This window comes from Culex pipiens, chromosome 2, assembly GCF_016801865.2.
Source record: "Culex pipiens pallens isolate TS chromosome 2, TS_CPP_V2, whole genome shotgun sequence".
NCBI classification, from domain to species: domain Eukaryota; kingdom Metazoa; phylum Arthropoda; class Insecta; order Diptera; family Culicidae; genus Culex; species Culex pipiens.
The window spans coordinates 58,821,552-58,848,137 of NC_068938.1; the positions used below are offsets into that span (position 1 = coordinate 58,821,552).

General features: G+C 33.9%; 2 protein-coding genes across 2 annotated transcripts in view; both read right to left on the minus strand.

Annotated features, from left to right (window-relative positions):
• LOC120418632 (facilitated trehalose transporter Tret1-like) overlaps window positions 1-6,801 on the minus strand; it is a 29,036-nt gene extending 22,235 nt beyond the window's left edge. Inside the window, exon 1 of the mRNA XM_039581078.2 lies at window positions 6,657-6,801. Within this exon, the coding sequence (XP_039437012.1) occupies window positions 6,657-6,711 (55 nt within the window). The 5' untranslated portion in view covers window positions 6,712-6,801. The remainder of the gene's footprint in view (window positions 1-6,656) is intronic.
• A 114-nt stretch (window positions 6,802-6,915) lies between these two features.
• LOC120418639 (facilitated trehalose transporter Tret1-like) overlaps window positions 6,916-26,586 on the minus strand; it is an 88,741-nt gene continuing 69,070 nt past the window's right edge. The window contains exons 3-7 of the mRNA XM_039581084.2: window positions 12,560-12,792; window positions 8,744-8,874; window positions 8,491-8,683; window positions 7,925-8,081; window positions 6,916-7,850 (exon numbers count right to left, since the gene is read on the minus strand). Coding sequence (XP_039437018.1) covers window positions 7,177-7,850; window positions 7,925-8,081; window positions 8,491-8,683; window positions 8,744-8,874; window positions 12,560-12,792 — 1,388 coding nt within the window. The 3' untranslated portion in view covers window positions 6,916-7,176. The remainder of the gene's footprint in view (window positions 7,851-7,924; window positions 8,082-8,490; window positions 8,684-8,743; window positions 8,875-12,559; window positions 12,793-26,586) is intronic.

A 26,586-nucleotide genomic window follows, 5' to 3' on the forward strand; every position in this document is an offset into this window, starting at 1 on the left:
ATCCTCGTCGCCATTATGTGGTGACCGCGTGTATCTACACATGAAGTGTGACCGATAAGCTTGAGACTTCCAACCTAACTGAGCGCGACGCGATCGTTCATCGTGCACACGAGTCCACTGCACCGGAGATGATTCTGCACATACAGTTGCGCATTCAATGTAATTATTATATGCTTACCAATAAAGGCATCCACCACAAACCTTAATTACCTGCTGAAATGTTTTAAATTATTTATTTAAATAAGACAGAGCGTACCTACCGCCCAGCTTTTTTTAAAGTTGTAGAAATAAATAAAGAGATTGTAGGGAATTTTGGTAAGAAAACCTGAGTAGAATATTTTAACGAGGATTTTGATAGATTCAATAGAAATCACTTTAAAGAAGTGAAGAATTTAGAAACGTGAGAAAAATAGTAAAACATTTAAGATAATAATATGTGAAATTCTTTGAAAAGGATACAATCTGGAAGCTTTGGAAGTAATGTTACAATTTTATTTGATATTTAAACGAAAAAAATGCAGAGCAGAGTTCATAAACGTCAACACGCGCGCGCGGCTCATTTCGATCCCCTCTTACAGTGTTATAATTAATGGTATGAAGTATTATAGCTGGAAATGTAATAAGTTGACTTTGTTATGGTATAGCCACAAAATTTAACTTGAAACCATAAAACACTGAGTTAACAAATAGTTTTTCTTTATCTTCGTTTTCTATCACAGTCCCGATTTGTTTAGGGACCATCCATAACACCCCCCCGAGTTCAGCGTATGATTGTCATCTTGAATCACATACTTCCAGATCACTTTGTATCATTTTTGAGTTAAGAACCCTAAATGAGAACAAAAAAGAATTGTTTCGATTATTTTCCGCAAATTTTTCAAAATTTTCGCAAGGACTTCCTGACTTGATTATTAGTCTGGACTGTATTTAAATAGGTTGCTTGAAATAGGGGTTTGGGTTCGATGTTTCGTTCTTCCCTTCCAAATGTCGCTTTTCCTTGATGAATTTTCGGTAAAATTAGTAGCTTGTGTGCAATCTTGTGGCACGCCTGATGAAAAAACAATACGTGTCACAAGATATCACACAAGTAACACATTTAAAAAATGTGGTACAGTCCAGACTCGATTATCCGTAGGCCTTGTCAAAATTGCACTACGGATAATCGAATCACAAAAACAAATTATTTTTCGTTGATTTTTTCTTGATTGTCGAGTTCAATTATGGTCCCTAAACTACACTAAAGTGATTTAGAATTTCTAAGAATTTCTGCAACCATTTAAATTTTACTAAAATGGGGTGGCTGAAGTCGAATTTGATGTTAAATGGAAGAAAATACAAAAAGTACGATTTTGTTTTTGTTCATGATTTGTTTATCCGAAGTCCCATCCAACCCTGCGGATAATCGAAGCTTCGGATAATCGAGTCTGGACTGTTTTTGGTTTCCAATCTTCAAACGTTTCAATTGTTGACTCATGTACGGGTTGTTTTAATGCATTTCGCTTGAAATTTACTCTTAATTGAAATAATAGCATTTGAATAGTTTTCTGAACGTGATATTTTTGTTCTGTGGGTAGCTTGGCGTTTGTATGGAAATTTTTAGAAAAAATATCAATTTGAATCAGAACAGCGATTTTCTAATCGTAATTAGGCCCCAAAACAACACCCTAAAATTTTGGAGCAAGCGGTGCAGAAATGGCTTCCCGCAAAGCATTTCAATTTAGTATGGGTTTTTGTAAGGAAAACGAACTTTTGTGTTCTTTTTTCAGTTTTCAGTCAATTGAAAAAATGATATAATTTTTCAATTGGATAAGCCGAATTGGCTTAAATTTGGGGTGAAGACTCTCAAAGCACATTTCGTGTGCATGACGAAGCACGATTTTAAATTTTTGTTTTTAAATACATCTCGCCAATCATTGTGCCCAGAAAATTGTTGTTCTGCATATCGAAATGAATCAAATTTGGGCTATCTGAAGTCTTTTGAACTTCATTTTTTTTTGCAGCTGGCTACATAAATTTTTGCTGACTGATAAAATTTTGCTTATTACCTTGCTAAAAGTATATGCCCTCACTTACACTTACGATCAGGGTTGTTAAAATATCAAAATATCAGCTCTCAGCAACTACAATTATCCCGCCTGAATAATCATGCCTCAAATACAACTGCTCCTCTCTCCTCATTGAGACTCTCAGCGCCGAAGATAGCCGAAAACGTTTTCATGTTTACCCACTCGCGATTGACATTTTCCTTTTCTCTCTCATTCCCGCTTCCACGATCATCCTACCGCAACAGCGTTTAACCACAAAAGCCGCCACAAAACCAATTTCGCAAACGCAGTTTAACGGGACATTATGCGTGGTCGGCTCCTAATCGCCATCTCGCGTTCTCTCATTGCAGTTTTCGGAGAGATTGAGAGACTCAGCGGTGAGAGCGCATAGTCGAGGAAAGGGGAGGAGTGATAGAGAGAAAATGACATCGCTGGGAATCACGAGACACAAGAAGAGATCTCTCAAGCTATTCTCGATTTCATTGGTAAGTTTTCAAACGAGCACTTACAATGAACTCATTTTCATGAGCATGAGCATTAGCATGAGAGACCACCCATGGTTGCCCCTCCGTTGCTGAACAGAACCGTAATATCCTTTCAGCACTACTGATCATAGGCTTCGACGATCTAGTGGTGTTTCTCTTATCAACAGCATGTATGAATGCGCTGAAAAGATAAAACACCATGATTGCTAAAACTAGACCAATTGCGAATAGGTAACAGTCATTGGCCACCAACGGCGCCCGCCATGTCAGTTTGTAGATCTCGATTTTAAGGGACGGGAATGTTAGTTAGCGCAGGTTGCTACTAGGGCAGCTGATTTACTCTGTGCTTACACCCCACAAGCGCCAGGAACCTGAAAATTTGTTAGTAGGATAGGGTGCTTGGTCAGGATTCATCATAGAAGATGATGATGCGACCCAAAATCGTAGTGTTTGTTGAAAGGTTTTATATATTATTCTCAAGGCAAACAATCGGATGCTGCGGATGAGACATTTCCCGTTTAACTGTTGTTAAATTTTAAATTAAATGGTTTAATCTTAGACAGCCGGCTGTGGAAAGATAAAACCAAATAATATTTATTTATAAAATGAGGTGTTAAACGCAATGCTGCAATGATAGCGTAGTCTGATTTTTAATTATATAATCATTTAGTTCATGAATTTGTTACGGTTCCGATCTTCTTTCTGTTAGCTAGATAAGGTATTGATTTTCGTTGCCTCTCGAGCTACGTTGCTATGGAGAGGGCTTAACACACAAACAACCAACGTCGAGTCCTCCGAGCTACGGAGCTATGGGAAGGTCTTTTCAACACAAAAAAAAAGACTCGCGCACCACAAAACGTTTTTGATGAATCAAAATATTTTTTACGCGTAAAACAAACGAACTCAACCGTCAAATTGCCTTCCAACCAGCGATGATGAAGAAAGGGCTTGAAGCACACAATAACTCACCGATTAATATAAATAAATTCCAAGATCGATCTTGTTTTATAGCAACAGCGCAACTCACTCCTGATTTTCACGATCGCGAATACAGCACAAAAAGAACACCACAAAAATCCATCTCACAATCCTGATTTGTTTTTTTTTTCATTTTGCACACACACACAACCATCCGCTTGCACTGACGGAACATAATTGAATAATTTCCCCCATCCAGCGCGTCCCTTCACTCACCATTCTTGCAGGCACAATCTTGCTTTTTTTCTTCACTTTGCACACAAACACAACCATCCGCTTGCGCCCACACAAAAGAGACGAAAATTATCACGAAAAAACAAGGACTGCGCGTCCCCAGAAGCACTGCACTTATATCATACAATGAACTCACTTTCATGAGCGATGAACTCCAATGCATGTAAAAAGTCACAAACATGAATCAGGGATTACGAAATAGGACGCGAATGTCAAGAAAATGAAGGAATTCGAATCTAAATGGGAGAGAGTTGAGTGAAAAGAGACCGGAAATGGACATTTTTCTCTCAATTCTCTCGTTTTGCACAAACGATGAACGTTTTGACCGAACGATGATCATTTTGCTTCGTGCGTGTTCGAAAAGATCTGAGTGAAAAAGATAATATAGTGACGGTCGCTATACTCTCGGATTTTTTGGTGCAGAGATAATCAATTGATAGCTTTTCTATCACTCATTTGCAACACTGTTACAATGTTTCCTAAAATTGTCCGTACAGCCTATAACTGTAACTTTATCCGTTGAAAAAGTACCTGAAAACTAAGTATAGTTCCCAATTTGTCAAATTTTATTTGGACATATGTTGAAATCAAAAAAATATTAAAGTGTTTAACCAAAAAAGCTTGAAACACAGGCCAATAAATTGTCCGTAAACCTCAATTATCTTCAATGTTTGATGAATTGAAATAACAAAGTTTGCAAGTGATTTCGTTAGGTGGTCAATTTTAAGTGTCTTCAAATAAATTCTGATAACTTTGTTCAGTTAATTTAAATAAATAAGTAATCTATGTACAACTTTACTTAACTGTTGTATTTAAAAAAAAGTATGTTCCACAATAATCAGAAAATCAGCAAGCTTAGAACAAGAGAGCACGGAGGCATCGATATATAGGGTTAAACAAATTACCTAAGATATTGCAAAAAGCCTTTGAAAAATGCAGGATGGTTTATCTTTCCCTAAAAAATTACAAACATCGATCGAAAAAATCGACTTCGGGAATCGATTCTCCAGACAATTTGACATAAAAGTCTCTATGGAACCACGGATTGAAAATACCAATTTTTTCGTTTTTATTTGAAAACTAATGATAGAGTTTAAAATTCTAAGAATATTCCATGTTTTAACAATTTTACTACCATTTGATTTTAAAGGTACAATTCCAAAAGAAAATTGGGAGTTCAATCATAGATTTTGATCCGGGAACAACTTAGTAGAACATCGCAAAGCGCTAGGAATTTATCACGAAAAGACAGGATGTTTTTAGGAGTTTACTTTTTCGACAAAATTTTAAAACGTGCTCAAAAAATTAACCTGTGTCATTTCGGAATCGATTTCTAGCGCAATGCAATATTCTACAAAGTTGTTCCCCGGATCAAAACCTATAACAATTTCTAAGACGAGAAAATTTTATCGGGTTAAGAAAAAAATTCTAAAAGAAGAGTTAAAAAGTGAAAAATAAATCCACGCTAATCACCAACAATCTCAAAGTGAAATGGGTAATTCGCTACCAACTCACACGAAATCGGGAAAAGTTGCCCCAACCCCTCTTCGATTTGCCTGAAACTTTGTTCTAAGGGGTAACTTTTGTCCCTGATCACGAATCCGAGGTCCATTTTTTGATATCTCGTGACGGAGGGACGGTACGACCCCCTCCATTTTTTAACATGCGAAAAAAGGGGTGTTTTTCAATAATTTTTAGCCTGAAACGGTGATGAGATAGAAATTTTGTGTCAAAGGGACTTTTATGTAAAATTAGACGCCCGATTTGATGGCGTACTCAGAATTCTGAAAAAAACGTATTTTTCATCGAAAAAAACACTAAAAAAGTTTTAAAATTCTCCCATTTTCCGTTCTTTGACTGTAAAAAAAAATGGAACTTGTCATTTTATGGGAAATTTAATGTACTTTTCGAATCTACATTGACTCAGAAGGGTCATTTTTTCATTTAGAACAAAATTTTTCATTTTAAAATTTCGTGTTTTTTCTAACTTTGCAGGGTTATTTTTTAGAGTGTAACAATGTTGTACAAAAATGTAGAGCAGACAATTACAAAAATTTTGATATCCATACATAAGGGGTTTGCTTATAAACATCACGAGTTATCGCGATTTTACGAACAAAAGTTTTGAAAAAGTTACTTTTTGCGTTTCTCTTTGTTTAGTCGTCCGTGTCTGTCGTGGGTGACCATGAACGGCCATGATCAACGACGACCAACATTTTCAAAACTTTTTTTTTTCGTAAAATCGCAATAACTCGCGATGTTTATAAGCAAACCTCTTATGTCTCTTATGTGAAATTTTAAAATGAAAATTTTTGTTCTAAATGAAAAAATGACCCTTCCGGGGTCAATGTAGATTCGAAAAGTACATTAAATTTCCCATAAAATGACAAGTTCCAAATTATTTTACAGTCGTGTAACGGAAAATGGGAGAATTTCCGTTTCAGGCTGCAAATTATTGAAAAACACCTCTTTTTTCGCATGTTAAAAAATGGAGGGGGTCGTACCGCCCCTCCGTTACGAGATATCAAAAAATGGACCTCGGATTCGTGATCAGGGACAAAAGTTACCCCTTAGGACAAAGTTTCAGGCAAATTGAAGAGGGGTCGGGGCATCTGCTGTGTGAGTTGGCGGATTATTACCCAAATATCATTAATTTTGCACCTCAATTAACGCGTCTTATCAAACGTCAGTGTGCCTTCCGATTGGCATAAATAGAGAGGAATTAGATAAAGAGAGGACTTCTTTCGTCGCATTGCAGCAGGTATTATGTATACAAATTACAGAAAAAATGCACTCAAACAATAATCTCGGCGTCATACAATCATATGTAAAGGACATCAACCAACACTCACCACCAGTACACTCGCAGAGAAAAAATGAAAAATGCAAATGTCACAGCAAAAAGTGTACTTACCAGCTATTACAGCACCAAACTGTTTCAGGTACTTTTTGGAAAGAAACTCCAACATTGTGTAGAATTCCAATCACAGATTCACAAAGCAATCAAATCACTCGAACATCACACTCCTTCCATCGCTAGAGATGCTGGATAAACTGTGCTAGAATGGCCATGTCACACTTCGTTACACTGTTTACAATTTGCAAAGAGATGAGCACGACAAGCATGATTTGTGGGACTCTGTGATAAGATAGCACTGTTACAAACGGGGGCGTTATAAAAATGACTTACATTTATTAACGTAATAAATTTTATACATAAAAATTAAAGCTTAAGAACGACTTACGAACTAGCATTTGAACTTGTCATGCGCGTAGTGTTTTTTCATTGTTTTGCGGTATATTTTTTTTTACACGAAAAAAAAGTTTCTGGTTACTTTTTTGTATTTTTCTGGTTGTGTGTTTGTTTTGTGTACTGTATTGTATTGTATGTTTTTTTGTTACATATGACTCGACTGGTATAGCACACAAACTTTCTAAACATCTATAGAGGTTCGCTTTGGTACGGGTTTCTTCTCGGAATCGAGCGCTTCCGTGATTTCCTCGAAGCTTTTCCCCTTGGTCTCTGGCACGTAGAATATCACAAAGGTGGCGGCCGCGACGCAGCAGCACGAGAAGAACCACATGACGGAGTAGAGGCCGAACCGCTCGACGACCGTGGGGAAGAAGTTGACGACCAGAAACGCGACGGTGTGGAACTCGAGCAGGCACCAGGTCACGACGAAGCCGCGCACCCTCGGCTCCAGGATCTCCGGCATGATGATGAACGGCACGATACCGATGCCGATGGCGGTGATGAACACCAGGCCGGACAGGGTCGTCACCGGGATCCACTTGAAGAAGCTGAGGTCGACGCCGACCACGTTCAGGAATGTGTAGGTGCCCATAATGGCGGCACAGATGGCACAGCCCAGCGAGGACACAACGAGCAGCACCTTGCGGCCCACCTTGTCCACCGTCATCGAGGACGCGTACGAACCCAGCAGCTGGATGGCGGCCACGATCATGGCACAGGTCGCGGGCGGCAAGTCCGAACCGGACTCGCGGAAAATGCTATCGGTGTAGGTGATGAGCGGGACCGATCCGGACATCGGATGGAACATCATCACTATGACACAAATTAAAATGCCTTTGAGGGTTGGTTTGTTCACTGTGGAAGGAGAAAAAAAAGAAAGGATGTAACATCCTGCCCTCTGTGATTGAAAACAGCACAAGCATACTTACACAAATCTTTAATATGTAATTGCACACGCCGTCCCGAGTCCGGGTTGGGGGGCGGAACGTTGCCGTGCATCTCTTTGAACCGGGCAACTTCCGAAATAAACTTGGACGACTCGTTGTCGGCTTCACCGCGGTAGAACCGCAGGGACCTTATCGCTCTCTGTGAAATGAAAGAAAGGAGGAAGAAAAAGAGGCATTTAAAAACGCGAAATCCATTAATTTTAATTGCCTCCTCGGAAACATCAAGTGGCGGTTGGGGATTTTGACTTTTGAAGTGTGTGTCTCTCCTGGTACTAACCTACGGTCTTTCTTTTTGAATTACGGAGGAATGCTGCTTTATGGCAATTGACAATTTTATGATAAGCGGGAATTTACTTGAAGTAAAATCTAGCGAGATGACCTGTCCCAAAAAAATAAATAAAATCGTACCAGTTTTGCAAAACATTCCTTCTAATCTGAGCCTTGTTTTGATGAGTGATGAGTAAGGTTATCATAGTGCGCAGCAATAGTCAAGTCCAACAATATTTACTAACTCAAAAGCCATTGAACTAGACTGTGTAAATACTCACATCTTTCTTTTCCTTGGTAAACAGATATTGCGGAGATTCTGGCAGGAACATACACCCAACAGAGAATAAAATGCAAAACGCCAGCGCGATGTAAGTAACCGTAAAATAATCTAAATAGTAACATAGGATAAAACCTAACAATATTCCGATATTGCAAGTGATGGATAAAATGGCCCCCAAAGTTCCACGGATCCTGCGAAAAAAAAAACTCGAATCAGCAAAACAAAACAACCGAAAGCGCCAGAACTCTTACCTATCCTCCGAGATTTCCGACACAAAGAGTGGGATGACGGAGAAGGTGCCTCCGCCGGCGAAGCCTCCCAGAATCCTGAACGTGTAGATCATCGTCAGGTCCGAGGCAAACAGCACCACGACCCAGCTAGCCTGTAAAAGGAAAAGCAAAAAAAAATGATCAAAATAAAAGTCCGGAATATCTCTTTGTCAGTTCTGCCAAAAGTTTGAGGATATTTAAGAAAAATATAGCATGAATAAAAATACCCTAGCGTTTGAGTTTTAACAACGTAAAAAAAATGAATTGTTCGAGCCAATCATCTATATCATTAAATGAGCAATTCCAGCTCAAATCAGGAAATTTTCTTGTACTTTTGTAATAAAAATTAATAATTATATTGAATGTTTGGCTATTTTGAAAAAAAAAAATTCGAAAAGATCCGAAAATTTCACGAATGTTTCATGTTTCAACATTGAAAATCGAATCATTATTTCGATGCCTTTGTGCTCTCTTGTACTAAGCTTGCTGGTTTTCCTATCTAGTTAGCATAAGAGAGCACAGAGGCATCGATTTGCTTAAATATTGACATTAAAAATGGAGTACCTAAGACTTAAAAAAAAAACATCAATTTTCCTGTTTCTTTTTCTTCAAACCGCTGTATCTCAGCAAACAGCAGTTCAATCCTGAATGTCTCTGAGACAATTTTATAGCAAATTTTCTGAACCCAAAAAAAATAATTTCAGGAATGGACAATCATGGAAACTATTTTAAAAATTCTAAAAACTTGAATTTTTCGGAACAATTTAAAATTGGAATGGCAATATTTTGAAAACGGTGCACTTAATCAAAAAAATTCTGAAGTACTTTTCGATTGTAAATTCTACTTTACATAAAAATGAGGGCAACAAATTTTAAGAACAGGATTGATTTATTTTCACATAAACCACTATTTGAAAAAAAAAAATCATAACTCGTCGGCAACTCGTCCATACTTCTGAAAGGCTTAAATGATGCGGGTTTTTGTCCCCTAAAACATATAGGCCGTGCAATTTTATTTCAAAGTTTATGTAAGCCCCCCCCCCTCCCCCAAAAATTGGTTCCAAAAATCAGGAAGCAATTTTTTTTTTCATAAAACTGGAAAATTTCAATGCTGATACAAGTCTGATCAACGCAAAACAATCTAAAACGCATTTTTCTGAAATGAGAAGCTTATTTGGGTTTGTTTAAAAATATTTTAAACTTTTATGAAATTACAATGTACAGCACAACAAATACTGTTTTTTCTCGAAAAAAAAAAATGCCTTTTTAAATTTTAATGCATTTTGCATTTTAATGCATTTTAAAATATTTTTTTCATTCAACTGTTGATACCGTAGCCTGTAATTTTAATTCTTGCTTTTTTATTTTATTTTTAAGGTTACTTAAAAAAATATCGCAGTTTTTTGCAGTTTTGAACAACAATGCCTATGTTATCACATTTTTTGAAAGAAAAAAAAAAGATTTTCAATACACTGGGAAAATTCTCTATATTTTGCTATTTTCATGTTATTTGATGCGATCTTTAGTTGCTAAATATACAAAAAGCCACAAAAAGAATAAAAAATGTTCAAAATATGTTGCTCACTAAGCCAATGTTTTTATTTTTAAATGAAAAAACGAAAAAAATAAAAAAAATAAACAGAAAAAAGGTAACTCTAAAAGTTATGTTGATTCTAAATTTAAACATTGTTTTTATAAAAAAGATCAAAACAATCTGACTATTAGCTCCCGACAAATGAAAAGACGAGGGCTAATTGGTCAACACCCAAGAAATTTAATTTGTTCCGTTTTTTAATCTTTTTAAAATGGGCAACGTTGGGCACTTTTTTTAATACTGAATTTTTTTTCAAAAGAATCATTTGAAATGGCTATAACACGAAAACAATGCATTTTATTAAAAAAAAGAATTGAGTTTTTTGTATTAAAAATTCATTTTTTACTAACAAAAAGAAGCGAAAATTGTTTTGACAATTTTTCTATTAAAAGATACAAAAGAAAAAAAAAAATTTTTAAACCATTTTTTGGGAGTGTATGAATTAAAGTGAATTTAAAAACATCAAAAAATATTCCGTGTGTCAATTTTGTGTCTAGATAGATAACGTCTAGGTAGATAACGCCAAGGAATGTTGAATAAATTATGCACCAAAAAAATGCTTATATTGAACTCACTTTTCAGAACTAAAAGTATTTTATATATTTTAATATGTTTTAAGGCATACAGATAAGGCATTTTCAGCGCCAGATTCAGGTAGCTTTGAAAAAAGAATGGTTTTAAAAAAATAGACGAATTCAAATTTGTAATCGAAAATTCTTTAGAAATTTGTCATGTGATAAACGTTAAATTGCAAAAAAAGGAAAAAAAAAACAAGAATTTTGTACAGTTTTAAAAGGAAAAAGCAACTCTTAAAAATATATATTTTCGAAAAGATGTTGAAATCTCCTGCAAAAATTTTTGTTGATTCGACAACAATTACTTGTAGTTGAGATATAACTTTTAAAAAGTTAGAAATGTGAAACATGAATTATCGCAGTGTTCCTAAATATGCCTTCATTTTTAAACTGATTATATCTTGGCAACAGTTGGTTCGATTTGGGATGTAAAAAAAAAAAACTTTTGTGAAATTCTCTATTTTTTTCAGTAAAAATATTGTCCATTATAAAATGGTTCAAAACACTATTTTTGATAGTTTCATAGCAAGACTTGATTTAAACATTCCGAAAATATTTTAGTTGAAAAGAGCAGACAATTACACAAATCATTCCTACTTCCAATTGAAAAAAAAAAAACAAAATAGAAAATCTCGGAAAAAGTGGCAAAATTCTAGGGCATATCTACTGTTTAGTTTTAATCTGGAAATCTGGTCTATTGTAAACCTTCTAAACAATAAAAAATAGTTGTTTTCCAGACTTTTAAAGTCATATTGCGATTTGTACAAATTAATTGGAACTGATAACAAATTTAGTAAAATAATAGTCAAGACTCTCTAGATTTTTAAAATGGCCCTAAATGTGGTCAAAACATTGTTGATAAGCCATCCCGGGCAGACGGTAATAATAAAATTTATGCAATTTTTTTTTATTGGTTTGATATTGGTTGAAAGCCAAAACAACTTTAGAATAACATTTTTTGTTATGGAAGAATACCTCCAACTGTTATTGGGATGATCGGATTAGTTGTTAAAATAACAAAAAATAATAACAAAGATTTGTTCGAAGAATAACTTTAAATGTTATAAGTCTGTTATTAGAATAACAATCCAATAACAAAAAAATCATAACGATGAATAACAAATCTTGTTATAAATAACAGAAAATGTGATTGGCCTAGTATTTTCAAATATCAAAAAATGTTATTCCCAAGTTATTTCCGTCTGCTCGGGATGTTTATAATATCTCCAATAATTAGAGTTCATCTTTCCAATGTGTCCTGCTTATTCCAATTTGGCTGAAACAATCTATTTGGGTAAATTTTAAATCAAAGATGTTTGGACTATAGCGAGGCGGTCTAAGAACCGTAATACACCTCAATCTCCTATAAATGGTTGCAGTGGTTTTAAGCCTCTACTACAAAAAAAAATCGATGATAATCGCGGTACATTTTCATTTATATGATGTTCGTTTGATCAAAACCTACGCATCATTTGATAGGGCTCTTTGCTGCCTGAATAATTTTTGTAAATTTAAATTTAAAGTTAAATTAAAAAAAATGGAATTGATCAGACGCTGTCCTTTGACAGCACATTTTGATAACTTTCTCCGTAATTTAAACAAACACACAAATGCAAACCCCAAACTCACCAGCTGCGTCACCCCGATGAGCATGAGGGCGGCCTTCCGGCCGACGATTTCCGCGACCCATCCGCAGATCAGCACGGCCAGCACGCAGCCCACCGTGCCGATCGAGCCGATCCAGCCGGCCTCGGACCGGGTGATGACGCCGGAGCTGAGCGGCGTGTCAGCGGACAGCAGCAGCTCCAAGTTCGGCGACAGCCACCCGATGGACAGCCCGTAGATCAGTGTGGACAAGTTTGCTGGAAGAGAGGTAGAAGAAGAAATGGTTAATCATCGTCATTTGTGTTATTCCGCTGAAAAGGGGTACCACGTGGACATCGTCGAAAACGAGATTGGCTTTGGAACAAGAGAGAAAGATAGGCTTGTTACGTGATTGCTCTGACGTCAACGAGAGCTTTTAGGTTAGGATTATTTAATATTATTTAATCGAAACCGCGACAAGAAAGCTTGACAAAAAAAAACTGGCGGTTGGTAACCGCCGACAAGCAAGATGAAATTTATTAGAATAGGTTAGGATGAGCGTGTTCACCCCGAGCATTCTTATCATCAACTTTGATGGCGGCACTGCTTTTGAAAACTTGTGACGGACGACTGATCTGGCGGTGTTCTAAAGTGCTACCAACTTGGAAGCTGGTCAACTTTGATTAAATTAATATTGTTTTGACTTAGAAAAAAGACGAAATACGACGAAAGAGTTTCAATAAGAAATAAATCTCGTATGCTTTTTCAAATTGTTAAATTCACAAAGGAAACCCATGGCACATTGGTTCTTTTGTAAATGTTCTCTAGTTAGAACGGGTGCTGAAAAGTTAAAAAAAATCTTAATCTTCAGTTTCAATTCAAATTGAAAATAACTTCATCAATAAAGAAATATTTCATTTAAAAATAATTAAAAAAACATTAATGCACAGATGTTTAATGTTCTTTATGAATATTTCACTGCAAAATATTTTATTTATTTAAAAAAAAATCTTTTAACAGGCAAATCTGTATCACGAAACATCCTCAGGTCTTATATTTGTCGCCATAAAAAATGGCTGTCCATTTTTGCGAGATATTCAAAATATTGTTTAAGGAAGGTTTAGTTTAACTTTTTCCAAGTTTCTGATTTTATTTTCTACGTGATTTCATGAAAAGACACCAAAATTGATTACTTTTGATGGATGTTTGGATTACAAAATTGATGAGATTTTTTTTTGCATTTAAAAAAAAATCGAGATTTATCACTTAATATTTTTGAATTGGATAAAATAAAAAAACAAAGGGTAAATTCTTAAGAATTTAATTTTTTTAACTTTAAATTTAGTGTTTTTTACAAAAAAAATATTATTCCAAACCAGCGTATTTTTAAATTTTCAGCTATTTTTTGTATATTGTAGGGGAAAAAGAGGCATATTTTGCGCTAGAGTTTTGAATGGATCAAACTCTGGTCTCGAAATATTTATTATTTTTTAATTATTTTTGGAAATAATCTTGAATATTGTTGAACAAAATTTCAAAAATTATTTTATGATGTTTTTATCGAATTTGAAATCAAAAATAACTTAATTTTTCTTATAAAGCACATCTTTTGTTTTAATTAAAGACATTTTGAGGTTGCATCTTTTTTCGATCTTTTTTAATTTTCAATATATTTCATGAATGAAAAGCTGAAAAAAATTCTGCAGCAATGTTCAAATTTTTTTTTTGTTTTTCTTCTGAAAACCCGATTTAATCCCACCTGGGGTGAGATAGAGCCTTTCTTACTAAAGAATATAACGATGGTAGAACTTCTTTCAATTCATAACATTGACTTTGTTTAGAAGAAGAAGAAAGTCTTATGATGAAAGCAAAGTATTATAAATGATATGATTTCCAAAAGAAACAAAAAACGCCATTTTCAACAAAATAATATTTTTAATCGTACATATTCTTAATCAAACAAGCGTTTATGACAAACGCGAGCATAGCAAGCTTCACATGCGCCAGTGACAACGCACACCGCGGTAGGCGCAAAGAAAAACCGAGGTATAAGTGAACCGCGTGTGCCGCACGGTGCAGGGAAGATAGCCATTCAGCTTCTACGAATGTGACAGAGTCAGAGATAGCTATTTTTACAACCGCACCACTACACACTCAATCACGAGTACCTTAGGTAGAAAGCCATTGGCGTCGCCAGCATTGAAAACTTTGAAAACGATATAAACGATGAAAAGCTTAGAAAGCTCCTATTGGAATCCAATGAACCCTGTTAAATAAACTTACGAAATCACGAAAAAATTGAGTCTACTTTTAGGCGATTTTCGGAGCTCACGGAAAACAAATAGATTGTAGCCGGATGAATGTCCTATGTCACAAAAGTTTTTAAATAAACATTGGACAGTTATGCAAAAACAAACAGGGCAAAAGAAACCGAAAAGCTACGATATCTTACATGTTGTAGGAAACATCGGTAGACAAGCTACTACAAACGAGTATAAGTCGAGCCAGCAAATATATGCGCCAGCATTCTCGCGCCAGTATTCGAAGCTCAACTTGACAACTTGGCGACGAAGCGTCGAAAATCGGTGCAGTGTGATTTTTTGACGATTTTTCCGATTAAAATTCATGCTGAATCGACATATTTACGAAGATGGAAATGACGTCCTGGCTTAAAGTAAAACCTATACCTTTCTTTAGTAAGAAAGGCAAAAAGTAAATCGTTCTAAAAATTGATCGGGATTGCCGACCGAGGTCGAATTTGTTTCAGATGCTCACTCATGGTCTGTACTATGAATGTAGCAAGAAATTTTGAATAAAATCTGAAATGAAAAATGTTGGCGAAGGTCACCAGGTGGGCTTTTACCTTTTTTTAGGGATTTTTTTTCTTATGGTAGGACAATCAAACGGCTCTAACTCCAGAACCATATTATGAATCTGGATGAAAATTTGGGAGGTTGTAGGGCTCGAAAAATGCAATTTTTGAGATAAATAAAAGATATGAAAATGTAAAAATTTGACCATATTTTCATTTGAAAACTGTGTATTTTGTTGAAAAGTCTGGCCGCATTCGAAAACAGATGGATATTTCGAAATTTGCGCGGCAACTCGCCCAGGTTCAGCACTCTAGCTTTCATCTGCATTTAGAAGAATCGAAATCGGATATATGGGAGCAGAGAACGGCGCGACACAAAATTTTGCAAAATTTTACCACATACGAACATCACTCGACCTCCACGGAATTTATTTTCTCAAAATTCGAGGGTTGGTGATAGACGAGTTCTGTCAAGGTGAATCGATAGAGCGTCGGAAATCGATGCAGTGTGATTTTTTGCCGATTTTTCCGATTAAAATTCATGTTGAATCGACATATTTACGAAGTTGGAAATGACGTCCTGGCTTAAAGTAAAACCTATACCTTTCTTTAGTAAGAAAGGCAAAAGATATAAAAAAATGCTTTTTATAAAAAAAAACGGAATGATTCTCAATTGCATGTTTTACTTTGCATCTGAAAATGATTTTTAAAATTTTATATACAAATATTTTATTTTTTAGTCACTTTTTTTACAGATTTTGCTTCATCCTAAAAATACACCCCTGAAATTTTTTTATTGATAAATTTGTATTTTAAGAAGTCAATTTCTAGCGATAAACAGTCAATTAAAAAATTTGATTTTTTAAATTTGCAAATTTGATACCCATTATCAAACGAAACGAAATTTTTAATGCTTTTTAATTTTTACTGTTTTTTTTAATTTTCACAAAATACCATATTTTTTGTGAAAATACTCAAATTTTCAAAATTGCATTATGGGCATCAAACGAGGCGAATTTTTGTATGCTTTTTAACTTCATTAGAGTTTTTTTTTGTGAAAAACAAAAAAAAACTGTATTCTTGTGAAAAACATTTTCTTTCACAAAATACTGTATTTTTTTGACAATTCTCAAACTTTTACAATTCATTAAAGATTTTTGAAAAATACTAAAAATTTTATAAAATACCGTATTTTAACAAAATACTGTATTTTTTCAATAAAAACTCAAATTTTTAAAATACAGTCCAGACTTGACTACCCGAAGGCCTCGGAAAAAAATTAATTCGGATACAGTCATCCCACATATTCGGAACACCCACAAATTCGGAACACTTTTGTGGTAATTTGTCAATAGAATGCAAAATGCAACTTTTCTGCCGACCCTGCTATTTTCAGGGCCTTTATTTGGACATTCTCTTGCTATTTCACTAGTAAATGTAATACTTCTCAAACAAAAACTGCATTTCAAGACTATTTTATCCAGAGCAGCAAAACTCTGCCTCCAAATTGCCTGTTCCATGATTGTGGGATGTTATTGTGTCTCCCACAATTGTGGAACACCTGAATTTAACTGATATTTTCACAAAAAAGTTATCAGACCATTCATAAATCATTACTAAGCATGAGTTTTATTGCCTTCAGAGTGCAAAGTCATTATTTTGTAAAAAATATGTACTCGTGGAGAGAAAATAAAGTTTATTTACATCGTAAGAAAAAAGTGTTCCGAATTTGTGGATTTCAAGGGTCAATGTTTTTCTTTGAAAACTTGATATCAAACGTAAAAATGTACAGCCGGTCTATACATCAATCGAAAGATCGCAAGAAAAGCTTTCACATGAAGGTAAAAGCAATCATTATGTTCAATTATCGATTTTATATGATTTGTTGAGCATTGGCCGATCTGTAAACTGTTCCGAATATAAGGGACGACTGTAATCGAATCACGAAAAAAAAATTGATTATCGAGCTTAGGTTTGACTCCTAAACTAAGCAAAAATGATTTAGAATTTTTAAATCCAAGATGGCGGCCAAAATGGCGGTGAAGCAATATTGAAAAAATGCATTTTATTTTCAATAGGCAATCAACAACTCAAATTTGACTAAAATGGGGTCGTTGAACTTAAATTTTATGTTAAAAACAAGAAAATGAAAAAATGCGAAAATTTTTTTGTTCGTGATTCGATTTTCCGAAGTCTAATACAAACCTTCGGATAATCGAACTTCGGATAATCGAAACTTTGGATAATGGAGGCTTCGGATAATCGAGTCTGGGCTGTATTCAATATGAATATCAAAAAAGCGAAATTTTTCATGCTTCAAACAAACATTTTTATTTTTTTATGATTCATATAAAATTTTACATCGTATATAAGTATCAAAATTGAAAATTATGTAAATTTGTGAATTTAAAAAAAATACGAAGTTTTGTGAAAATTTTAATGATTTACAAAAAAATGTGAAATTGCATACACAATTTCACTTCGTTTGAAACCCATATTGCAAATTATTAAAAACTTGAGATTTTTCGATGCAATATTTTGTGGAAATTTAAGTATTAAAAAACAAGTTTAAATGTATACAAAATTTCACTTCTTTTGAAACCCATACTCCAAATTATGAAAATTTAAGTATTTTCGAAAAAATACGAAAAACTTTTTGCATAAAAAAAAACCTTTTTGGATTTCATGTGAGTTGGCGGAAAATTACCTCATTATATAAAATAAAAAGTCAAGTTAAAAATTGATTTTTTTTTAAAGTTAACCTATTTTTTAAAACAATAGTCCTAATCATAATCATAATCATAACCTATAACTTTGCAGATGACATCAAATCGATTTTGAATAGATTTTCGAATATCCTCATGCCGTTTTGTATGTTCAGCCCCCAAAATTTTTTAACTTATTTTGACGCAGCGAATGCATGGACAAAGTATTGTTTTAAAAAATAGGTTTACTTTAAAAAATCATTTTTTTATTTGACTTTTTATTTTATGTAATGAGGTTATTCAAATTAAAAAATACATAGATTTGTGATTTGCGAAATTGTAGAAAATGTACTCTTCTATTAAGATGTTGATAAAGCCGATGCAAATATTTTTAAAAGTTTTTGTCCCTCGGCGACAAAAAAATAAAAAAATATATAAATATTGAAATAACAATCCATAGTTTTAACATATGCATGGAAAAAGTGTTTTTAATTGCATTTTACACAAATTCAGTTGTTTTGCAATCATTAGTTTTCAAAAAATGTATAATTTGACAAAAACAAAAATGTCAGTGAATTTTTTTTTTGCTGTAATGAACATCGAAAATTTTTATTATTATTTATAATTATTAATGAGCTAACAGCCGGAGGCTGGTTCAGCTAACGCCGAAAATTTTCAAAAACTCAAAAGTTTTTTTTTTAAATTAACCCAAATCTGCGAGAAATGGTTCTAAACGCAAGGGAATGCAATTTAAATTGATTACAACCGATTTCACTTAAATTTCCATTGAAATTTCGAATTTTTTTTTAAATATTTTTTGGCCCCCTGATTTTTCGAGCCAACTTTGAAGGGAAGGAAGACAAAAACTTTAAATAAAATTTGTACCAGCCTAAGTAAAGAACGGAATTTAAAGGCACACCATGTCTCTTCAGTATTTTCAGTAATGCCTTCTCCTAAAAAATCAACCAAATCACAATTTTTGAAAAAAAAAACTAAATATAACATAACTTTAAGTAGACCAATTTCCCATATTCAGCACGTAGCATTCGTCACGATAACCGCTGTAGCTCGTGTGCGCGTGTTTGCATCTCGGTAAACAAACCAACGCAAACACCGCCCTCGTGTGCACTTTCGTGCCGAGAATTCTCAATGAACCTTCACCGACCCCGGACCAACATCATCATCTGATGCATCCTCAATGAGCAGAGACACTTCATTAGCGCGCTGCTTGCCTTATCAATGCCACAACCGTTACACAACCATCACGAATGAAACGAGTTCAATCTCTTCTAGATTCATTCTCCTCGCTCAGCCTTTTTCAATCGCGACTCGCGAGTGAGTTTCGGTGTGTGTGATGAGATGATATTTTTAACCTTTTTGGGACGCGTGCATTTGTGCATCTTTGAATGCCGATGCCCCTTCGGTGCGTTGAACTATGCTCTGGTTTTTCTTATTTTCCACCAGCGCGCAGCTGAGTTTGAAAAATTCCCCCCCGCAACATCATCACATGACACATGTGATTGTGTGAGAATCGCGTGCGGCTCTCTTTTTCCACCAGAAGTATTAGTATAGCACCTAGAACGCCATAGATTACGGTTTTCACTTTCTGTTTCATCCTGACTCACCACAAACAGCACACTCAGACAGGCCCTCATCTAGTTAGAAAAGGCTTTTACTTTTGGTTTGTTTTGTTTCGTGTCTCTTTCACTCTGGCGCGTTGTGTTGACCTCGTTACGTTCGTGAAAATGTGCGCCGCTACCAGCATGATGGGTTTGTTTAATTTTATTACAATTTGTTCTCTCCGGGTTTGTTAAAAAGTCGTTTTCACTTTCAACCACAGAAGCGTACGTGTGTGTGTCAATTGATATACGTTGACAAAAATATGAATTACTTTAAATGTGATATAACTTAATAATGTTTTGAGGCATTTAACTTTCAATTTTATAAAAACAGATGTTTAATATTTTAGATCTTTCAATAAGGCCGTTACAAATGTTTTTCATAGTTTATGTCGCCCCTCTTCAAAATCGGTCTGATAAATCAGGGGTCATTTCATTTTTTGTGAAATTCCAATGTACAGTACCACAAAAAGATTTTTCACGAAAAAAAAACTATTCAATACTTGGATATTTTGAAACCTAATGATTGCAAAATGCATTTGAAAACACTATTTTCATTCAAATTTCAACCCTCTACTGCCCAAATTTTTTTCGATTTTTTTTTATTTTCCCGTGTTTAGGAGGTCATTTTAAGCAACTTTTGTTCTATGAAAAACTTTACTTCTCTTGTTTTATTTTTTGTTTCATTTTAAGTATTTTAATTTGCATTTATCTTGTTTAGTTTAGGTTTGTTTTTGGTAGTTTTTGGCCTATTCTACCACCTCCTATCATTACACTTTGCCTATCTCATTTTTTTCATGTTTTTACAGTCACTTTTTAAATTTTTTGCTTGTTTTTCACATTTTCTGCTATTAAATGGCAGCGTTAATATTTAAGTTATAAAAAAAGGGGAGAGGCATAGACTGGGGCACTAAAAAAATTACTGCATACTTCTTTTTACTTAAAAAAAAGCAAATGATAGTAAAAAACACAGCAAAAGTTGACCTCTTAAAAAAAGGTCCTTTTTAAAACATTGGCAAAGTCACATAAACAAGCAAAAAAATATATTTTTTTAATTTACTAAATTTTTAAGAGCCCTTCTTTCCAATGCTTTTTAAAGATCAAAAATTTGTTGAAAAATGGATTTTTGGCGATTTTTAAATTGAAGCTCGTCTAAATGCGGGGTTGGGTTGTAGAGGGTTAATACCATGGCTTGTAAATAACATTTTTATATTTTATTATTTGTTTACCCCTTGGCACAAATGATTTGTTTGAAAAAAAAGTTGTGATTCGAGGGTGACGATTAACGAGATTTTCAATATCCCGGGAATCGAGGGTTGAATTTTGCAATTTCCCGGGAATTCCCGGGACCCGGGATTTTTTTTTCAATTATGCCAAAAATGCCAATAATTTAAAAAGAATAATAATAAATTTGTTTTTTTTTTCAACAATTTTAGTTACAAATAGTTAATAATTATTCAATTAAACGTTAATTTAAGTAAAAAAGTAAAAAAAAATAATATAAAGTAAATTTTAGTAGCCTCATTATTGAGGGACTATTTCTTCCTTTTGATCTTCATTCTGAATCTGTTTATACAAGATCGTTTAATGAGCTTATTTGGACCCAACATTGTAGTTTCAAATGTTTAGGAATCATCATTCGCACTAAGTGATTTTTCAAAAGTTGCATGAACTTATTAATAGACTTTTGTGAAGTTAAAATGTAGCAGATATTAAATTTCCTTGCAGTGGCATTTTTACAATAGGATAAATAACGACTCAAAACAACAATTTAAAGTTGTTTAAAGAAGGAAAACTAAGATCAACTGTAAATATTCACTGATGAAATTTTTACAGTTGTCAGAAAATCCCGCATGTTCACAATTGCTGTACCTGAACTTTACAATGCAAGAGCTTTAATTTTTTTTTTTTTCAAAATATAATTTAATATTAAGGTAGATGCGAGTCACAAAATGACTATTTGGCACCAAAAAAAAGAGGAGGATATGAAAATTGAACGTATCTTGACTTGGCTTTTCCCTCTTAGAAATAATAAATAAAAATTATATTCAATTTTTTTTTAGTTTTCCATTTCTAGGGTATAACTGTTAAGTAAGGTAAATTTTGGAATCCACATTGTTTTGGCTTATCTCAATTATAATTATTAGAATTTTTGACAAATTTAAATTTACTCTTTCTGAATAAGAAAATTAGAGAGCCCAATTTTGTAAACAATTTAGAATTTCTCATTTGTTTTATGATTTGCTTAAATAATGTTGCTTCGATATTTATGTGTATAAAATTTCCCGGGAGTCTCGACCAAATTTCCCGAGAATCGAGAGGTCAAAAAATGGTCGATTTCCCGGGAAATTTTTCCCGGGAATTCCCGCTCGTAACCCTCTAGTTGTGATAGTTAAATTTTTGGAAATTGTGAAGAATTTCCGTCAGTTTAAATTTTGATTCAGCCATTATAATTTTATTTTTGCTGCAATATCTCCGAAATGAAGCACATCCAGATCATAATATTTTTTTTAAAATAAGAATCAGTAAACTAATTTAAAAAAGTTGTATTTGTTTTATTAAGCAGTTTTTCAATCAAGTTTGGTCATCACTACATAAAAAGCAGTTATTTAGATTTATTGATAATTTAAAAACATATTTAACATTTCTAAATGCTTAGCAAACAAAAACATAATTTATCTTCCAAATTTTTAAATATTTTTTTCTTATTTTTATAACATTGAACGTTTGTTCATCATTATTTCAATATTTTCATTAGGTTTTAAAAATAAAAATAAAAATGCTGTCTTGTATTATTACAGCGGAATTTTGTGGGATAAATAAATTTTACTGGAAGTGTAAAATCAATTATATACATTTCTTAGAATTTTCTAAAAAACAATATCTTCGAAAAAAAAGTTCTAAATCTAACAAGCAATATATTTATTTAATTGGGAAATTGCTTCCAAAACGCTTGTTGAAATCTTGTGAAGCACTTGAATTAAAAAAATAAAGTTTAAAAGAATATCTCAAATATTGCGGCATTTCAATAAAAAAAAATCACGCAGGGGCAAATTTTTCGGATTACGCGCCTTCTGTAAAATCGCGAAAATTAGTTAAAATACCACATTTTATAGCCAAAATAACCCATAGTTTAAGCTATATTTACCTAAGGCCGTTGCAAATATTAAATAAACTTTGAAAAATATTTGCAACGGCCTAAGTATAAAATAATAATAAACTAGGTTATGAATAATTGGTAAAAAATTTCCCAAAATTCTAATAACATTTATAATACACAATAAAATCACAAGTTTAATTATACTAACTTTATTTCTAAAATGTTTGAAAATCACACGAACATCATAAAACTTTAAAATAATAACATTTTGATGAAAAAGGTGTTTTGAAATGCATTATACTTACACCAGCCAGTTGTTTTGTAATCATTAGTTTTCAAAATATCTAAGCATTGATGTTTTTTTTTTTTTTTTTTTTTTGCTGCAAATAAAACTTTTTGTGATACATAGGTATTTCACAAAACATCCAAATAAGGAAAATGTGGTTTAAAATGTTTTCAGTTGATTAGCCTTCTGTTGCCATTAAAATTTGGAAGTTTTTCGTTTTTTTTTTAATTGCATTTAAAACAAATTGCAATCGATTTAAAAAAACTGCCCACCGTAGAAAAAAATAGGGAGAAAACAAAAATTTCAAATAGTAAAGTATAGTATAGTATAAACCAAATGTCTCAGTTTTGATTCTTTGATAAACAATACAGTCATTTTGAAAATCTCGGAATTCGATAAATAAGTAAATAAAGCACAATATATGAACATTTTATTAGTTTTTATTGACTCAATGAGCAATGCATTTTAAAATATGTTGTTTTCATGTAAATTGTGCTGGTATCAAAATTCGGTTCGTACGAGATTCAATCAAAAATTTGCTTATTATCGTAAACGTATTATTGCTGCTTAAGTTTTTTTTTCCTTTTTTATAACCTATCCAGTTTTGCTTTTTATATAAACAACAAAGGTGTATGATTTTATCTAAAAAGACAAACTGCTCCTTTTATTCTTTTGCTTATAGAAAATAAATAAGAAAAAAATCTTGTAAGGAAATAAAAAAAAAAGATGGGCTAGAAAGAGTTTTTTTTTTAATTTGTCTCCCAGCTATGGTCAAGAAAGAGTAGATGAATAATTACACTTTTCAAGCCATATCTAAAAAAATTAAGCAAGATATATCACGAAATGTTTCGTACTGTATTACAGTCACATGATACTGTTTACATGATTTTAATTCAACTTTTACCATACGCTCTTTTCAAATGCTTCTCTCGTTCAGCACGACGACGTTTATTTTTCAGCGCTCGTGCTTGTTTGTTTTTCTCTACTCGTATCAGTGCTCTCGGTTCCACAAAAGTAAACAAAACAACATCCCAGAACGCATCACGCACCAAATGTGTGTGTGTTGTCGCTTGCCGGCAGAGCGCACATGTGCATTATTTTTAAGTGAGCGCTAGTGAGAGAGAGACGGAGAGAAACAAGAAAAAAAGAGCAAAAGAGAGCGTATCGCGAGTTATCAGCTTGATTCGAGCGGCTCGGACCTCGAATGAGCGGCCTTGTCTATTTGGACGAGGGGTTGGTGCAGGAGGAACACGGAAGGGAGCTAATTGCTATCATCAGCTGGTTGCGTGTTTGTGTTTGTTTTTGTATGTTTGTGTGTTTATGTGTTGGTCTCGATATTTACGATCGACACTTGCGTTGTCCTAGAATCGTAATTGTGCTTCGACCTTTTGATGGAATTCGTTGTAAAGTTGTTGATAAATTTTGAAAGTGAGCCTGAGCAAGAGCTCAGAAAAAAAATCCCCTACAGAAAACTGTCGATATCGAGAATCGATCTCGAAACCTTTGTCTAGTCAAATCTGTGCCTTTGCAGTATCGGCCAGCATGGAGCGCAATTTTGTTGCTTATTTAGTTAACATTTTAAATAAGATTTATTCAATTAAATTGTATACATCAAGATGACATCAATTATGAAATTAAACTTTTTGAGCCCACATCAAGTTCAAGCGCCCTTCATAAATTATAATGTGTTTAAATCTCGGAAAAATGACGCGATAATTGGATTTTTTTCCTTAAACGATCATTAGCCCGTAGAGGCAACAAAAAACAACAACTCAATTTAGCCGGCCTAAAAATCTCTCAATTTCCTGCACCCGTCTTGAAATTTTCCCAGCTTTGACGCCTCCAAGAAAGCCGGCCGGCTTTGGCCTGTTTCGCGGAGCCTCCAGTGCGCCACGTGCCGCTGTCGTGTGATGAAAATTGATGACTGTATTTTGCCTACTTTCAGGCAATGGGGAGGGAGAACAAACAGCGCGTCAAAGAAAGAAACAAACTTTTCCGTGCCCCAAAAATTGTCCCCGGCGTCGTTAAGGGAGGAAGCCCCGACAAAGTGGCCAAAACAGATGGCCACTTGGCGGTTGCTACGGCTGCCCTAGGTTTGACCCGTGGAGAGGGGCTTTTGACCTGGCAACAACGAATCGAACGCGCGTACAAAGGCTGGCTTGATTGTGGATTCCTACCAATTGGGCGCGATGACCGCAAATGAGGTCTTCGCGGTGGTGGTCAACCGCAGTGTCCGCGCAGCCCCCAGGAAAACTGCAACCATTTGTTGTGGTTTGCTGCTGCGGTTCGGACGGAGTCTAATTAGGGTGGCCACTTGGCGTCTTGGACGGCGGGTTTTGGAATATTTAATGGGCAGTCAAAACTATGTGGTTCTGTGATTAAAACAAAAACTCATGGTACAACTATTTTTTTTTGCTTAAATTAACTTTAAATTTTTGGCATATGTTTTTAGGATACATCTTTTTCACAACAGACAAGTGCGAGAAAAAAGGTACCGTAAAACGGGGCGATTTTCATAGCCGGGGTGATTTTGATAGGTTTGCGATTTTTCCGCAAAATGAAGAGTACAATTAAAATACGTAAGGAATGGTTTAGAATCATACTGACCGTGGTAGAGAAGTGTCCAAAGTACTTCAAGAAGAAGTTTTCATAAAGTTTTGAAAAGATTAAAAAGTCAGTTAACTATAGTTAAGAAAATGTTGATGAAAGTCATTATTTTGAACTTCTCAAAGTGTCATGATTTTCTCAATGAACATGATTTTGAATCGGAAAACGGAATGCATTTTCTGATTCTTTGGACGTTTTTCCACTAGGAGAAGGTTGAATAAGTTTGTAAATAATAAATTATATGTGTTTTTGAAACACAATTAAAACAAAACTCAAAATTTATAGACAATTTCAGTTGAACAAATTTCATGAAAACTTGTGATTCGTGCTTCGAATTCAGTATAAAATGCAATATAAATCGATAATTTTATAAACAAAACTAGTTTTAACAATTTCAGGCCAAATTCCGACTTTTTAATAATTTTACCTAAAATTTATGTGTATTTAATTTAAAAGCTTATGAACTTAGTTAGCTAAATATAAACATTGATTTTTTTTTTTTCATAAAAACTATATCAGCTTCTTAAGTGATGGTACATTTGACGTAAAAATAAAGATTGAACACCTTAAACCTTACCTGTTGGAAAATATTCCAAAAACAAATTAAAATCCTTTCAAAGTCACCTGGGTTTACGGTACAACTTTCTGCTGAAATTGATGTTAATTTCAAGAGAATAATTCCGTAGTAACTTTTCAAAAGGGTGAAACCTTGGATGTAAACAAACGGTCTATTCCATTCACTTTTCTACATTATGGACACCGCCTACTTAAATGATTGTAATATTTAGTTGAAACTTGAAAATTATGTCAAATTTTGTTGTACTTTATGGATATTTTTTTCGTCAGAGTTAAATTTGGACATTTTAAAGAAAGTTTTTATTTTAAGAAACTGGGCATAATTCTACTCACATTCAACCAAAACTGATACAAATTTAGAAGAATT